A 17,569-nucleotide genomic window follows, 5' to 3' on the forward strand; every position below is an offset into this window, starting at 1 on the left:
GGATGCATGGACCACAACATCTAAAACATCCAATTCAAATAATCAGTTAGCAAAATGTTTGACACCTTGGCAAATATTCTGAGTTTAGGATAACACTTATGTCATTAATTATGTATAAAAATAGATCACAACACTATTCATATTGATTAAAATAATAATATTGTTTTCAAAATCAGACTGAGACAGTAACTGTACACCACATAATGTAAGTCAGTAACCAAAGCTTTGTTAGATGCACAGTTCATGTTGCAAACCATAAGTTTGATGAAAAGGTCAACCAGTTAAATACAGGCTTTACTTTAAGCTACATATACAGTAGTCATCCTCAGCCTAATGAGCAAAACCTGTCACCTTTTCTTGGCTCTAACCATGCAGGTACAGGCAATGCAGACTGGATGAAGCATATGAGACCGCTAGCAGAGGCACAACACTCAGTGATGTATCCAGAGCACAGAGCCTAAATATGGCCACCCTTCATTAAGTCTAATTTCCCAGAATAGGGGGCAGACTGTACTCTTCTAGTTATGAATAATGGAATCGGCCTCCATGAGCTCATTTCCAGAGATCATCATGCTAATGAGGACCTAATGATCACACAGATAAGGTGAGAGGCTGGCATTAATGATTACTGCTCTCAGGACAGTCTCCCAAGCTACACACCCTCCTCTCTCAGCTCTGTTCACTGATCACAAAGCGTCAGGTGCATCACATAAGATACAGTACGACTCATTGTGGACAGGAGAAGTATTGTTGATGCAGAATACAATGGTAATTGATACAATGTTGATGTCACATTTTTTTTTATTGATGTCTATATGACAAACCAGTTCTGAACAAAATTCACTAATTGTTCAGCCGGCACAGTTGCAGGATTAATTGATGCTTTTAATCAAGATTTATTGACACACCACTAATATTTAGTTTGTCACATTTCAGCAAAAGAAATCTTGTATAATTATTATACAACTTAAACAACAAAGAAAGATCATGTCCATTCAACTGACGTTTTTGTATTACCCTCTAGGTGGCACTGCTGTGAAAGGAAAACTGTTTAACCAAAGTGCAACCAGTGAAACTTTTAAAGATTTTTAAACATTTCTTTTTCAATTTACAGGTAACCAGTTGAAATTCTGCCAACATCACAACAAGGAGGCAACAGATACATTTAGAGTCATAGTCAGCAGAGATTCCATCTTGCCATGAATGCAGAATCTTCAAATTCTGCATACTTTTACATAGGCTGCTTTGTGATAGTCTTTTTTGTGGTCTATCATGATTTTAAGAGTCACCTAGTATACTACTGGGAATTTTACTCTTGCATGTAAAAGTCTTACTGAGAATTGAATTATACCTGTTTCATGTTAACTACATTTTACATTACAGTTTGACCTCCTGGGTAACTCAGCACTGCGTCAAAGACATTTGTGTCTCTGGACAGTTTTGTCTTATAGCATATAATTTTTGTCGGTAGCTTATTTGTCTGTGTGAGCGGTCCATGTCAGCTCATCCCTGTGTAAGTCTCCTGGAATCCCATGATCCCATAACTGTGTCACTGCTCAACCACAGAACTGATCCCAAAATGCCAACTGTTTCATGAGATGCTTCAGACATAACTGTAATGACTGACTGAAAGGCATGTCACTTCACTCTCTACTGGTGACAAAGCTGAAAAGCTCATGTTTCAGTGAGACATGGCTGAAATATTTACTGTCAACAGCCTGGAGATAGACTCCATCAGGCTGATAACAGAAGGGTGAGCAGAGCATGCTCTGAATGTTTTCTCTAGCTCATCGTATGCCAGTAACTCACAGGTTTTCATTAACCGGAAACACAATGCTGTTGGAAGGTGAGTTTGCTCTATAGTATGCAAATGCTCACATAAGGATTGTAGATGTCAGAAGAAATTATTTTTCACTTCAGTAATACAGACTGAAATAACGTACATAATTCAAAGGGCTTTTGTAATTTTCACCTTCTACTGAAGGAAGATTCCAGCATGTGTTGAAATGAATTCTTTTTAGGAGGGAAACAGTAACAGACTTGTCCAAATTAGTGTCCACAGTAGTGCTGTGGAAAACTGTATTACAGTACATGATGTCTACTTCTGTTTGTATTTATTTGCCTATAATGAAAGATTTGACTGCAAAAATACAAATTTACATGTAATATTAGATTACACTCAACACTCAACCAATGTTATATAACTGGGCCCAAACAACATTACTGTTGTCAAACTGAATAACTGACCAAAATCTGGATGATAAATAAGTCGGGTGCACAATGACAGCATTAAAATAAAAACTGAAACATAAAAGCGTGTTGCAAACAGTGAATTATCATTAAAAACTAAGCTTAAGACATTTGGCTGACATGTACTGTATATTTACACCATAAATACATCAAAGTATAGTAAGACCTAATAATTACATTAACGTTCAACTGTGAAATTTTACATATGCATATAAAATGTTTTTATATATGCATAAAATGAAATACAATTGTTGTCCTGTTGGACATAACTAATTTACAGTAGTTCAGACGCATCCTGTTATTAATACAGTACACCGATAGTTCTATATAATGTACACGTTTCAGGTAATTATTCTGTTGTGGCAAATTAAGAGGTAAACAGTTTGATTGTTAAATGTTAATCAGCCCAACATTTAAACATTTGGATGTGAAGACCGGCTACCACCATTTTACCTGTCAATGCTTTGGACAATACATACCTTTTGTAAAGTCTCACAGGTAGCCAGCAGAATAAAAATGAAAGAATTAAACTCTGTGCCATTAATCGAATGTCAATGAACAGCTGAGGGACTTTTAAGACTGTAGTTATTAAAGAAAGCTGCCTGTGTTCTTGTGGATGTACTAAAATTGGCTTCTCAGTTGTTGGCAGCAATAAAGCAGTTACTGTATATCTTCTTACACCAGAAGACTTAACACATTTAAAAATGACAGAATGTTATCTAACATACAACAGATGATCTGCTGGTTTTGTGGGTGAAAAAGACAAACAAAACTGCCCTGACCAATGAAAATGCTGCATATTCAGTCGTTAGTCAAACCAATACTGTAGCTGACTGTTTATGACAAGTAACAGTTGCAAAGTGTGTGGTACAGAGCTGCAGAGTCAATATTTTTGCAACCGGAACATTGTCAGCCATGGCACTTGATGATGGGCTGTTGCTCTCAGGAAGTGCTGCTTCTCTTTCTGGTTCTTGGCCTCCTTTTCTGGTTTCCTTCTTCTTCTTGGTCACTTTCACAATCCCTCTGTAAAAAAAAAAAAAAAAAAAAAAATCAGTCAGGTGTTTGAGTTCAGAAACAGCAGTGCCATTGTCATCATCACAGCTGGAGAGGATTCACAGTATTTAAGGATTTTGCTGTTTTTTAAAGCAGGACCCAGAAGCCTAGTTGCATTCCAGTGCACTACGTACTATGTTCAGGTAATAGATATTTTGACTGCAAAGAAATATTGCATAACACAATATCTGCTGTAATTATCAGTTACTCTTAAAGAAATACATGTAGTTTAACATTTCTAGAAATATGCATACTCATTTTTTTGCGGAAATTATAGATTTATATTTTTTAAAGTCTGTATGATAAATATATAATGTATGGTTACAACAATAGTATAATGGCTGGAAGCAGAGGGAAACAGCTAGCATGGCTCTGTCTGAAAAGAAAAATCTGCCCACCAGCACCTCCAAAGTTGCAAGGTTATGAGGGGTTATGTGCCAGACTATTTTTTGCCCAGGAGCAGTGTTTTCCTGAAGTTTCCATTAGTTGCCTAGCAACCTCACAGTGACAAAACTAATCATCATGCACATAACCCATCATAAAACCATAACTTGGCTTTTTTTACACCTTGACTTTTGCGTAAATTATACAGGCAAGACATAATGTGATAATTATTGAGCTTTAGAGTTGCTGGTAGGTGGACTTTGTAACCTCTGGACAGAGCCAGTCCAGCTGTGTCCCCATCATTCCAGTCTTTATTAATGTGAGACTTACTTGTGTTTAATTTTCTTATAATCCTTGTTTTAGCATAATCTATATGTAGCTTTCTGCCTCCTACATGATTTAAATACATTTATTATAAGTTGCTTTGGATAAAATCATCTACCATATGATTGTAATGTAATGTTTATAAGCTAACTGACTTCTGATTGTAGCTTCACACTTACTGTACTTGGAAACTATGAGAATAGGCAAAACCCCCAAGCTGTTGGACAGTTGACAGACTGAGCCATTTCTGTTAGCTTTATAATGTGTTCCTACCCCGTTCTCCTCAGGGAGCCGGTTGCCCTTCTTCATGATCCGTGTTAAGTGGTTGCACAGAGCCACAATTCTGAATGACAGCTGTTCAACAGATAAAAGCGAATGAGTTGCAAAATCAGAGCAGAGACATTTTTAAACTCAATTTGCTATAAGGAAATGACCAAACAGTGAACTTTACCTTCCACCTGCGTCGGGCATACTGTTTCTTAAAGTTCTCCAAGTTTATCACTGACAACCTCTTCACCATGGCCTGTCTGAGATCCAGAGGCTGCAGAGACACAGTGAGAGATGAAATAGTGGAGGAGGTACCGTTCATATTCATGTCAAATATTTAATCAAGTTCATAAACACAACACTAAGAGATCTGTTTGGTTTTCAACTTAGAAACAAAAACAGAGTGGGAAATAAACTGAAAACACAAATAAATTACAACAATTTGGAAATGGGAGATGTGATAAATAAATATTTATTTATTTCAGTGTTTTAATAGGTTAAAAATGTCAGTGTGTACAGTATATCTGTAAAGCTCTGATAATGACATGACATTTTTAAACCCTCAAGATCTTATCATAGATTTTGTTTTTCCTGTTGGCTCAGAACATCTCCAAAAAAGAAATAAAAAGGTTAAAACTATATATACAATAATAATAAATAAATAAATTCAACCTTAATTTATGACTACAAAGGTCACTATACAAGTGAATAACTGGAATGGGAAACAACCAATAAATCAAAAACTTCTGATACATTCCATGGAGAAAAGTAGTGCTGTTTATTCACAGCAAAAACAGTCAACACCTATATGTGTATTGATTGTCAAAATAAAGAGCCACCAAATCTGGTTAATAAAGTGAACAAATAAATCATCTGTTAATATCACTTCATGTTTATAATACTGCCTAAAAGGGAACCACAATTAAAGTGTGACAATTAATAGAATAGACATTTTGGGAAATGCTTATTTGCTCACGTCTCTGACAATTAGGAATGATTCCTCTCCCATCTGCCCATAAAATACAGTACAAAGCTGCAGCCAGATGCCAGACAGCTTAGCTTAAGCAAATAAGCATTTTTCTCAAAATTTCTATTTGCAAAAAAGTTATTCCTTCAAGAAATAAAATAAATGTAAAGACTAGACACTTAAAAAGTATGTGCTGCCATTTTCAAAAAGCATTAATATCTTTAAGGCCAATAAGAGTGTCTCCTAATCTGTGTGTTAGCCAGATTCTGTGAGTGGCTGTTTGGCCTCGGAGCACAGTTCCCCTCCGCAGGACTGATGCAGCAGATCCTTCAGTGCCTGTTTCACATCCACATTCAGACTTCTGCCATGGATGCTGCCATTGGCTGGCTCCTGGACCCCTCCTCCTGCAGCCACTGCAGCTCAGAGTTCAGCTCCTGCCTCAACGCATCCAGCTGGCTCTGTCTCTGGTTGTACTTCCTGATGATATTGTCCAGACTGGCATCTATAGCCTTCATGTCTTCCTGCAGCATCCTTCTGCCGGCCTCCATTTTACGAAACTCATAGTGGACCTTGGAAAGCTGCTTTCTTGCAATCTCACTCTCCTCCCTGTACCATGACTCCATGTCTTTGTGGATGGTAAGCAGTGCCTCTGTGTCACCCTGTAAAGTGTGGTGGACTCCTGCCACCTCTGACAGCTCCATCTCCATCAGGCTAATGTCTTCAACCACATGAGCAAAACGTTCAAAGTTGGCATATGTGTTGTTCTGTGCCATGCTGGAGTGTGACTGAATGGTGTACTCCTTCAGGTGCTTTGTTTTCAGCTGCTCCGCTTTCTTCTCAGCCTTGGGGGTGGCGCTGTCCTCTTCTATGTGGCAACGAGACTTCAGACAGGACAGAAGGGTAGAAGAGGGACACTGAGTGAAAGGCTGTCTCGTTGTGTATGAAATACTTGCAGCGATGAACATCCCAGCAGACGTAGTATTGTAGGATTAGTGCATGACTCTACAGCGAAAAGATGCCAAAACAGCAGACATTCCTGTTGAGTGTGTCAGGTTACCTGGCTTCATGCTTATGTAACACGATGAAAACACCATTCCCATGCATTTCAGCAGCCAGTGTTGGAGTAGACTTCTTCTACTTTACACATTGTTAAATGCCCATGCCATTAAAAACACATTTAGGGAGATGTTGCTTCACATTGATCACTTCAAGGTGCATTAAGATTTTACACATTGGTGATAAATCAAATGAAAATGGGGCAAGACATGGTGTCTCTCTGCTATACTCCCTCCACGCCCCTGACAGTCTGCTGCCTACAGCTCTTCTGCTGTTATTCAAGCTTCTCTACCCTGTGTTGTCAAAATACGATGCGTAAATTAGTCAAGTATAACAATGGTTTGGCTTTTTGAGATGGAGAGGATTAAAATCATTCATTTTTGATCCAAATGTGGTGTTCCTTCTAGATGCATTAGCATGTGAAACTAATGTGTTTGTTTTGGTAACACTACTGACCTAGCATGATCGTGATTACCTTTTTACTGAACTCATTTTAATTTGAGAGTAACGAGGCTTTCTGTAACATTAGTGTCTTCTGTGTCACAGCTGACACTAGCTTTGACGTGGAGGCTGTATTTTATATAGTTTGTTGCAGCCAGGTATCTGTAGTTCATGCAACTGCTTCAGGAAGCAGGACAGGGTGTGGGCAAAGAGCACCAAATACTGGTTTCTGGTGTGAGTTTGAGTCTCACTTGACACTCTAGTGGCTGAAAATAAATAAGTTTCTTGACAAAAGGCCTATTTCAGACTACTAAAGACAGATGTACTGTATAAGATGTATAGAAGTGTGTTGAGAGGTGAATGGGGAGAAAAATATTCTCAGAGGGGGGGTGTGGTGCGGAAACAATATACTGTTCGGTAACTGTGATATGCTATGATTTCAGCACAAAGAATGCATAGTATTCACTGAGTGGGTGTGAACTCTGGGATTTTGAGCCTCTAGTCATTTTATTCGGCCCTAAAAGAAACAACCCTGTTGACCTGTTGGACAGTATCGGATACATTTGTTTAATGGGTTTGGTTGGAGTGCTGACAATAGTTACTAAGAACACTAAAAGCATGCTTTAATATAGCATAAATCAAGTCCATACCTTAATCCAAGGATGGTTGAGGGCGTCTTGTATAGTCATCCGTTTTCTGAAATGAGGAGACAAAGAAGAAAATGCAGCTGAGTAAATACACCCAAACAGTTCCATCAGTCACAAAGCGTGTTGGTCAGTTATGCGAACCTCTCAGGAATATGTTCAGATCAGAATAACCCACAGGACTATTTGGTTTCCTGCATTTAAATGAAAACAAGTAAGAACAAGATCACAGTGCTTTGCCTGACACAATTAGTTCACTGTATCAATACTGTTTATTTTGCTTATTCTATTTAGTGTATCACAGTTTTGTTCCAGTAACAGATGTGCTCAAATCATTGCTGTAGATTTGTATTGACTGGTTTGCCTTTTTGTTCTCATTTGGATCAGGGCTGCACTTTTCATACACTTCAGATTTACTGCAGTGAAATGTCTATTGCTCGGCTTTGTATTGGAATTCTTAGACTTGACCTCTGGCTTTCAGCTGATTGTCAGTGACCTGTTTTTTTTTTTTTTTTTTTTACCTTGTGTTCTTCTCCAGGAGCTGTCTGATGAAGCCCTTGGCCAGCTCACTTGTGTTGCTGAAGAGCTCTTCGTCAAACTCATAGTTCACCGCTGAGATATTTCCCAGTGTTTCCTGCTTTGTGTCACCGAGGAAAGGTGACGCACCGCTCAGACTGAAACCACAGCACAAAGATTCACACACACTAATTAAGGCCTTGATAATCTCTTTAGATGCAACAAGAATCCCATTCATAATGACGAATCATCCAACTTACAGTATATATGTGATGACTCCAATGCTCCTGTGAAAAACAACACAAAGTTAATTCAGAGTTATTCTCTGCAGCCTTTTGTGTGGAAGCAGAGTCAGAGATATTTAAAAGATCTTACCACATGTCTGCCTCCAATCCCAGTTGCTCATAGTTGACTATCTCTGGAGCTGAAAATAGACAGCGCATACTTCTGTATCACAAACAGCACCAGGCCAAACACCAAGGCTCCTCTTAAAATGTCCTATGGCGCAAACGTATCAGAATAAAACTACTTACCAACAAATTCAGGAGTGCCAAAAATGTTTTTGAAATCAGCTCCGGCTTCTATTCTGTGTGCCAGTCCAAAGTCTATGAGTTTGATGCGAGGTAGCGGAACGTTTCTATCCAGCAGCATTATATTTTCAGGCTAAAGTGCAGAAGAAATAAAGCAAAAGCACTTTTGTCAGCTGAATCTATCTAATATAAAGATTGGTTAATACTTACACAGCACAAAATTATATGAATTACCTGGTTAAAGTTGCCTTTTGTGTAAGCATTTAGGAACATTTAGGTGTGAGAGTAGTATGAATCTTGTGATCTAACTATAACTTCTATAACACAATGTAATGGTCACAATTTCCTGGACTTTCTGACTGGCAGGCCCCAGACTGTCAGGATCAGCAATAGGATTTCAGTCAGCATTGTACAAACACTGGCACCCCACAGGGATGTGTCCTCAGTCCCATCCTCTACACCCTGTTCACCCACGACTGTGTCGCCTCCCACAAAGACAACATCATCATGAAGTGCGCGGACAACACCACAGTGATTGGTCGCATCACTGGCGGGGACGAAGCAGCCTACAGGAGGGAGGTGGCCGGTCTGGTGTCATGGTGCAAGGACAATAATCTCAGCCTCAACCCAGACAAGTTGAAGGAGATGATAGTGGACAGGAGGAAGGAGAGGAGATCTCATCGGCCACTGTTCATCCGGGGGCTCGGAGTGGAGAGGGTCAGCAGCTTCAAATACCTGGGCGTCCAGGTCCAGAGTGGTAAAGACTGTGGAGAAGATCACCAGGACTCCACTGCCCTCTCTGCAGAGCATTTACCACTGCAGGGTGCGTAGGAAGGCTGCCTCCATCCTCAAAGATCCCACCCACCCCCAGCACGGACTGTTCACCTTCCTACCCTCTGGCCGGAGGTTCAGAAGTGTGAATGCAGGACCACTAGACTGAAAAACTCTTTTTTTCCCTCTGCCATCAGACTCCTAAACAGCTGAGGAGCTTATTATCAGGAAATACATCATGTACTGACGACCTGTACTGTTTACATTCTCAGTTTGCGCATGCATAATTGCACAATGACTGTTGACTGCAGCACCAATGCAGCATACATTCTCTTATTCTATTCTTATATATATTTTTATTATGTCTCTGCATTTGCTGCCTAAAGTGCCTTAGATTTTGTTACTTATTTATCTACTTTATATTTCATTTGTATTTTGTGGCATTCATTTGGACGGCAAAGTAAGAATTTCATCGTACAGGGAAACGTGTTTCCTAACTGTGCATATGACAAATAAACACTTTGACTTTGACTTGACTTTGACAATGTCTGTAACATCTGAGCTGACTGGATAGACAGTTTCAGCATTTTCCAGGCTGACTATTAACCTTATGATGTCACAGAAAATGCTAAGCGCTAATTAATGCTCAGATCTGTCACTGTAAACTGAAGGTACAGGCCTCAGTCTGAATTAAGCTTTTCACTGAGTGTTTTTTTTTTAGTGAAGACCAAATGGAAAGAGCGAAGAGGAGCTGCAGCTGCTTGAAAACAGCACAGTGACTTTTAGAGAGCAGCATGGGCGACACTGCTATCTGAAACTGAAGTGATAACCCTGTGGTATCTGTATCTGAGAATCTGGACATCAGCCACAGAAAACAGGAAAAGAGTATGAGTCAGAAAAGTGAGACTCTACTGACACATTACAGTTGATGTGAAGGTAAAGAATCCTCAACACAAAGCAAATTTAGTTTTGTATGCAATGATCAGAAGGAGCATGTTATACCTTTAGATCAAAATGTGCGATTCTCTTGGAGTGGAGGTACTGAACTCCATCTAGGACCTGTTTGATAAACCGAGTGGCCTCCTCTTCACTGAGAGACTCCTTCTGAGCCAGGAAATCAAACAGCTCTCCTCCAGACACACTGTAACACACACACACACACACACACACACACACACACACACACACACACACACACACACACACACACACACACAGTGAGTCATCCTGTGGACTCAGTTTGAAACAAGGGCTCTCTTAAATTTTATCTAAAGCACATTCTTGAAAATTGGATGGACTGGTCCTGGATGCCTTAGATATGTTTATTTATGGTAACAATTTGAGTGTGTTTTGAGTTAGTTGTCCTTACAAATCTATGAACTTCATAAAAAGCTGTAAATGGTATAGTGTCCTTTGACCAGCTGCCAGCCTATGTGCATGAAGTTCTTTTCCATTCATACAAAAAGACTAAATGACACAGTGTGTAATCCTGCAAGTTTCTGTCACTTCACAAGTGCTTTGACTGAACTGAGCTTTCAGTTAGTCCTAATTGGGCCCTTATGTTCCGAGGCACTCAGTGTGTACCCAGACCAGACCACTGAGGCCTCCTTTCAACACAAGCATTATTGACTCAGTGAGAGACATTGGTTCTTTCTGGCGCACGTAATCCTGGCAAAAGGTTTTCAGCAAACAAAGGTTTCACAAACTGTGTCCACAGAGATAAACTCACAATTCACAGCGTGGACAGAGTTTTCAATCATCAGAAACATTACAGACTGCAGTGACATCATGGTTTTTATTAAAACAAAATGCCAAAACAAAACAAGTCACCTCACTAAAATGAAAAAAAAAAATGTGTTGACTGTTTTCAGATGTAACAGATACAGTATCTTGATGTCTTGCTAAATCATGCATTGACTCACAGTTCGAGGATGAGCACCATGTCTGTGCGGTTCTCGTACACATCGTGCAATGCTACGATGTTGGGGTGCTGGAGCTCCTGCAGAATGCTCACTTCCCTCTCAATCTCTTCTCTTCTCACACCTCGCCTGCTGGCCCGACTCTGGCGCTTCTTGATAAACTTGGCTGCAAATTCGGTGCCTGTGCTTTTCTCTATGCAGCGCCTGACAACTGCAAACTGCCCACTGCAAAAGAAACAAAAAGACACTTGATGCTACAGAGTTTTTAATGTGGCATGTGATTTTAAAAACCACATTTAATGGCATTCTAAACAACTAACAGCAGGATATAATTATAGATGAAGACAGATGAGGGAGGAAGCTATGTGTCAAAACCCACTGAAACATTGTGGTATAGTCCATCACTTCCTGTTTACTAGCCAGACAGAGAACAATCAGACAGGCCAGCAGTGAGGCCAGGGCTGCCATCTTCCCACTCCAGCTACTTTCCTGCCAAAATTTTAGCCATCATCAAGTAATCATCCCACTGAAAAAATCCCAGAAACTCTAAATATTCACAACAGAAGATGATGGTGTAGAGACATTCTCTCAGTGAATCATTGTTTCACTGTGCTCTTGTATTCTGTGTTACAGCCTGTGGACATAAGGTTATGGAATCCCGCTCAGTTGTGTAAACACTGACTTATGCTGACCAAACATGAACAGTTTATAGTTTTAAAAGACTGATGTGATGCCATAAGTAAATTTAGTATAATACTTTCCTGTATTTTCACTCTCCCCTCACATGACTACAGGCATTTTACTCCTAATTGACACACAGACTGAATGAGAAGTACCAAAACATTTTCCAGCACTGTCTCCCAGTAACATATATGTGGAGTATTATCAGAGCAGCACTTGTAATCTCTGACCTGACACAGCCTGCTGCTTCACACACTTCCTACTGCTGTGGGCGGACCTACCCACTCTGTACATTCAGACTGTGAGAACAAACCTCTTAGCCACTGATCCATCACTAATAGGCAACAGAAAGACATGAGGGTGAGTGTGTTGGAAGAGTTGGCAAAGACCTGTGGGAGAGGAGTTGGTGCGGGGAAGATATCTTTGACAGAAGAGGAATATTCTTTTTTGTATACATGCAGAATATTGACTAAGATGGTTAAAGCTAGTGGACCCATGAGTATGCAACTTTTGCAATGCAGCACAGGCACTTGGTATTTTCAGATATTGCAAAAGGACACAAGGAGAAAACAGATAATAACTGGCAGGCATTTCATATATTTTGGAAATAATTATCCACACAGAGATTCTAGGGTGGCTGTGAGAAGCTGTCCAGTCTGTGCCCACTGTCATCATGGTCCCTAGTGTACTAAGAATAGCCCTGCTCACATTCTCTACCTGCCACATCTCTGTTGCTGTTGGGGAGAAGGAAAGGGCCTGCTGAGCCAGAGGAGTGGCAAGAGAAGAAGAGTGGAAATAAGGACCAGCTAGATAATGGCTGCATCAAGTAAACAAGGGTCTAAAATCATGTGGATATGCACTGTGCTCCTGCCAGACTCACTTGTACTTTCAGTTTTAAGTGCTTACATGGAGGTAGCTCCAACTCATCATAAAACAAATATGTTTGTTTAAATCAAGCCCGGTGACGTTTTAGCTGCATTATTATGGGAAGGGTGAGCCAGTTTACTTTATATGAGGCACACCCTGTCCTGTGCTTACTCAGCTCCATCTGGGAGCAGCTCTACAAAAGACACCAAGCCTCCTATTAATTTTGCCTTCCTCCAAAACATCAGTTAACTATATGTATAAAAAAGGAATGGAATGCTTGCTGAACACTGAATACCTTTATGTCTCTACATAACATCCAGTGCAGGAGAGAGAATGTGGACAGTCTTACATTGTAATAATGGTCTTCAGAGTCACATGCACATGCAGCAAAGGCAAAATAAAAAACAGGGCAGGTGGAGTGATTAAGCAAAGTGATGTGGAATCTCAAATGCTCCCTCTATCTGCCCTATTAAGAGAATAATGCCACTACTGACACATCCTTAAAAGTCTGACCCTGATAGAGGTGACTATGATAATGAGTCAAGCAAAGAGAACAGTAATGTACTCAGTGAAAACAGACATCAAGTACCCTGAGGGGAGGAACAGTCACATGGCAGGAGCAACCGTGTCCTTAATTTGCATGTTAAGCAAAGGTCACGCTGGTGATTGTAGCTCGAATGTGAGAAAGTGCATAAATATAACTTAAACACAAATATGACTGTAGGGGCTTTACTTTGGTTTTGATAAAAGTGTAGAGTAACAGCAGAGAGCAGTAATGCTAGAAGTGTATACTACAATGGGCTAGGCGTGCTCTAACTTAGCTCTAACTTAGCTCTAAGCCGGCCAGCAGAGCTGAAAAACCATCTCTCCACAGAGTTTCCACTTCCAACAGCTGAAGGTCATTATCTGCAGCCAAGGTTGGAGGAATTCTCAGACAAGTGGCGCCGGCCCAATATTTAAAGACATTTCCCAACTGAGCAAGCTCTGGGGCAGCATGACAAAGAAAGCCAGATTCATTACTGACCAAGCCCCGTCCCTAACCACCACTATCATCTGGAAATCATATGTGAATGAGGGCTGGAGAAGCAGGTCAAGCCATTAAAAAATGATTCAGCCAGCACTGCAGAAAATGTAATTCCTGTAATAGTTTAACAAATGCTGTGGTTCAGGAGGCAGAGCGGGTCATTCCCCTAACCGTAGGGCCGGCAGTTCAATCCCCAGCTTATCCTGTCCACATGTCAAAGAGTCCTCAAACAAGTGGGTGGATGGGAAATAGTGCAAAGTGCTTTGAGTGCTCTTTAGCGCATAGAGAAGCATTATAAGACCATTCATCATGGTCAGATACATGTTCTTTCTGCCACTTTATATGCTGTTAATATGAAATAATTCAACTGTATGCCCATTAAGTGCACAAATACTATAGGTTCAAACTGGTTTTAAACTGATTCACGTGCCAGCAAAGCATCTGTAGGCTAGCAAGGCTGTATAACCTCTGTCAAACAGGAACTTCAGGAATGTCCCAGAGGTCAGCATGGAGTTACCTCTGTCTGACATTAAATAAACACATTTTTCACCCACTCAACATCAGGAATGTGTTTTCCTTACAGCTAACTATAAGCTGTCTGCCTCGCGTCGTGACTATCAACTTTTTTCACTTCATCACATGCATGAATGCTGCTACTTTAAATATGCATCACTTCACTTCATGCATCTTCTTCAAAGAAAACAAACTTCTGCAAACCTAAAACACTTCTCTAATTCATTTCCTTCAGCATGAGTTTCTATAAATGAACAAAGCAGTACTCAGACAAAACTTGAAAAACACTTTCTATGTCAGTTGTGGTAAGATGTGAGCTTTTCAGTATTCCTCATCTGACATTTGGGTAGCTAATGTGTAACAACAGTCTACAGCCATAATAACAGCTTTGTGAGACCCTGCTTAGGGATGGTGGTGCTTTCAGCTAAATGCTAACGTTAGCATATATACATGCTCACAGTGGTAAGGCTAACAGGATGACATTTAGCAAGAAAAGAATCTTTATCTTCTTAAAAATGTGGTGCACTGTCATGGTGTTAGCATTTCCTAATTACCACTAAATACAACGAAATACAGCAAAGGCTGATGGGAGGGTTGTTCATTTTATGGCCGTAAAGCACAAAAATATAAAATTTGAACTTATAGTGGTGCTAGATTAAAGGTTAAGGGGCCACCAAAGTGATTATATCCGCTGGGGAACATGAATATCTGTTAAAAATTCATGGCAATGTGGCTAAAAACACCGTAGACCCTCCACTGCATGTACTAACCAATGTGAAATGTGAAGGAGTCATCATAGTGTCATACCCACTGTGATGTCAGTGGCTTAACAGATTTCAAAACGTGGAGGAAGTTTACAAGCCTTTTATTTATGTTCAGGCTTGCAAAGACAATGGCACTTCCTATCCAACAGTGCATCCTGTAAATTTTTGTCATTACTTGACAACGACTAACAAAGAGGATGCTTTTTTCATTCATGTCCATCACAGTATCAGCAGTAGTAACGGCATGAAAGGTCTGCCCAAACATGGACAAGAATGAATTTGTTGTTGACAGGCAGATTTCCCATAGCCCACCATCTGTCCAGGGGTCCTTTATTCTCAACCTTGCCTTAATAGTCACTTGCTTAACACCTCATCATAGTCTCACCATTCTTGTGGGCTGACTAGTGGAAACTGTGATCAGATGGTAAGACAGGTAGCTGTCAGTGAATACCTCACATATCAAGCAAAGGATTATTTTACACATGGTTTACACATGACTTTCCATCAGTAGTGGAATGAAACACTGAGTACAACTGTGTGGGGCCCTGTGACATTAAACTCTGTCCACAAGGGGACAGTATGATGAATTGACTTTCCTGTAACAAAAGACTCAACAGTTCCATAGAGCATAGACCAACTTACAGTAAATACTTCACACCCAAACAGTTTTGGACCCCTTCATCAAATTTCCCCACCTTCCTGAGAGGACAATTGAGTAACAGTTCCACTGTGGTGTATAGTTAAGAGGTCTGAACCCATGAGGCTCTCATAAACTGTAGGTGGGCTGCATCCTCCAAAACTCACTGGAAAGCTGTCGCAACAAGGCAACACAGCTACAAACGTAAATCCAGCTGCTGAATTTAATATTCTCAGACATATTCTGTGACTAAAAAATCCTCTTGTTTTCAGTGACAAACATCTGAGGCTGTAAACCACACTAGCCTTAGGTTTCTGTTTCTCACACTAGCAGCACTGAACCCACAAAAAGCTTAGCTCACAGCTGCTTCCTCACTGATACCGTCAGCCTCTAAACAATACGTTTCATGTCTCTATAACAGATGATAAAGTGTTTTTAAACCTCTTATACCTTTACATATAACTTTTAATAACCTTTGATAAGGGGTTTACAAGGCGTAAAGAATGACTTCATTCATTTTAATGCATCCAATAAAAGTGTAAATGCTGAACTTGAAACCTTTACCTATATACTGGGACATAGTGTATATTTTAAATAGTAATGAAAGGCTTCAGGTCAGAAACTTTCCCTTCACACCCTCTTTATCTGTTAACAAGTGATGCATGTGCCCAACCTGTCTTTCTGTGCACAATGAGCTTCCTCAATCCATATTGCATTTTGCCAACTTCCTTTAATTTATTTCCCCATGGAACACAGTTTCCTTGATGTCTGTTCTATATGGGCTTGATTAATGCTCCTACTCAACATTCAACTTCAGCATGTTGAAGCTGACTCTGGATCCACCACCCTTTTGCAAAACCAGCAAATCAGATTTACAGTAGTTTGATCTAACTGAGTGCATTTACTTCCGAACCTTTATCTCTGACTATAAACTTCAACCTACTTTTACACAAGGACACTCTCCTTTTCAAGCTTAAACAAGCCAACTGTTTGCATGCCTACGTACACACGAGGACCACAAGTTCAAGTGGCATGCAGGGGAGTGGTGAATGAAACTCTTGACTCACACCAACTGTGGGGGTTCATCTTCAAAAAACTGGAAATTAACTGTAGAAGTTTCATCAACCAGCTTTGAGAAACACTCACCTTCCTAGCTGTGGTCCCATTTCATAGAAATCCTCCACATTCTGTTGCTTGAATACTTCCATTCCAGGTGTCTTCATTGATGTAGTTTATCTCCTTGATATGCACCTCTTGGCCTCTTGGTCTATCTATCCAGCAGTCCCCTTCCTTTTCTCCACAAGTCCTGCCTTGCTGTAAAAAGAGGTGTTCCTGTTGATTTCAGACTGAAGCGATGAAAATGTTTACTACATGTTCCAGCTTGCAGTAAAAGTATTTCATCTCAGAGCTGTACCTACTTCCACCTTGCAGTTGAGAAAGCCTAAATACTAAAAGTTGACCAGCAAAGGAAATAAAAAGTACACTCAGTCTGTCTGTCTACATACTTATTTTTTACTTTAAAGTACACCTCATACAACTGTGACAAGCAGGGCGGTATAACTGTGATTATCTCATGTGATTCTAACAGGATTACATGTTACAGGTTATCTGTGAAATTTGTCCCATTGTGAAACATTTTGTCTGACAGAAATGTTTACATTGACAGGACACATGTCTTTTAATTATTTTACTGCTCTCTAAAATAGCTGTTAAAAATTAAACAGTAATTCATTGTACAGTGGAGGGAACATACACAAGCTGTTACACCACAACCTTCCCATCTACTACAGTAAGTTTCATGACAGACATTAAGTGGCTTTACAAACTGTTTGCAGTTAAACCTTGTCTTACCTTCTCTTACATACACAGCTGATGAGAAACTTGCATCGGTTCCCACATCTCCTACAACTGGTCTGGTCTCCTCATACCTGCAGCTCAGTTACTAAACAGTTCCATTATCG

At 40.1% G+C, this 17,569-nt stretch overlaps 1 protein-coding gene across 1 annotated transcript; it reads right to left on the bottom strand.

Annotated features, from left to right (window-relative positions):
• Positions 1 to 853: 853 nt before the first annotated feature.
• On the bottom strand, positions 854 to 17,569 carry dapk2b (death-associated protein kinase 2b). Its single transcript, XM_020619302.1, has 12 exons — positions 17,460 to 17,569; positions 16,755 to 16,922; positions 11,126 to 11,347; positions 10,206 to 10,344; positions 8,436 to 8,565; positions 8,278 to 8,326; positions 8,163 to 8,189; positions 7,908 to 8,060; positions 7,393 to 7,438; positions 4,463 to 4,552; positions 4,285 to 4,365; positions 854 to 3,273 (listed from the first exon to the last, which is right to left on the bottom strand). The coding sequence occupies exons 2-12, from the start codon at positions 16,829 to 16,831 to the stop codon at positions 3,193 to 3,195; spliced, it is 1,095 nt and encodes a 364-aa protein (XP_020474958.1). The 5' UTR covers positions 16,832 to 16,922; positions 17,460 to 17,569; the 3' UTR covers positions 854 to 3,192.

This window comes from Monopterus albus, unplaced genomic scaffold (genome assembly GCF_001952655.1).
Source record: "Monopterus albus unplaced genomic scaffold, M_albus_1.0 scaffold218.1, whole genome shotgun sequence".
Lineage (NCBI taxonomy): Eukaryota > Metazoa > Chordata > Actinopteri > Synbranchiformes > Synbranchidae > Monopterus > Monopterus albus.

What these genes read in the sequence shown, in the direction of transcription:
- dapk2b (XM_020619302.1), bottom strand. Translation starts at nt 16,831, where the DNA reads ATGAAGACACCTGGAATGGAAGTATTCAAGCAACAGAATGTGGAGGAT. An exon ending in GGATTGGAGGCAGACATGTG is followed by an intron (nt 8,190 to 8,277) that starts GTAAGATCTTTT and finishes TGTTTTTCACAG; the next exon opens with GAGCATTGGAGTCATCACAT. An exon ending in ATGCCCGACGCAGGTGGAAG is followed by an intron (nt 4,366 to 4,462) that starts GTAAAGTTCACT and finishes TCTGTTGAACAG; the next exon opens with CTGTCATTCAGAATTGTGGC.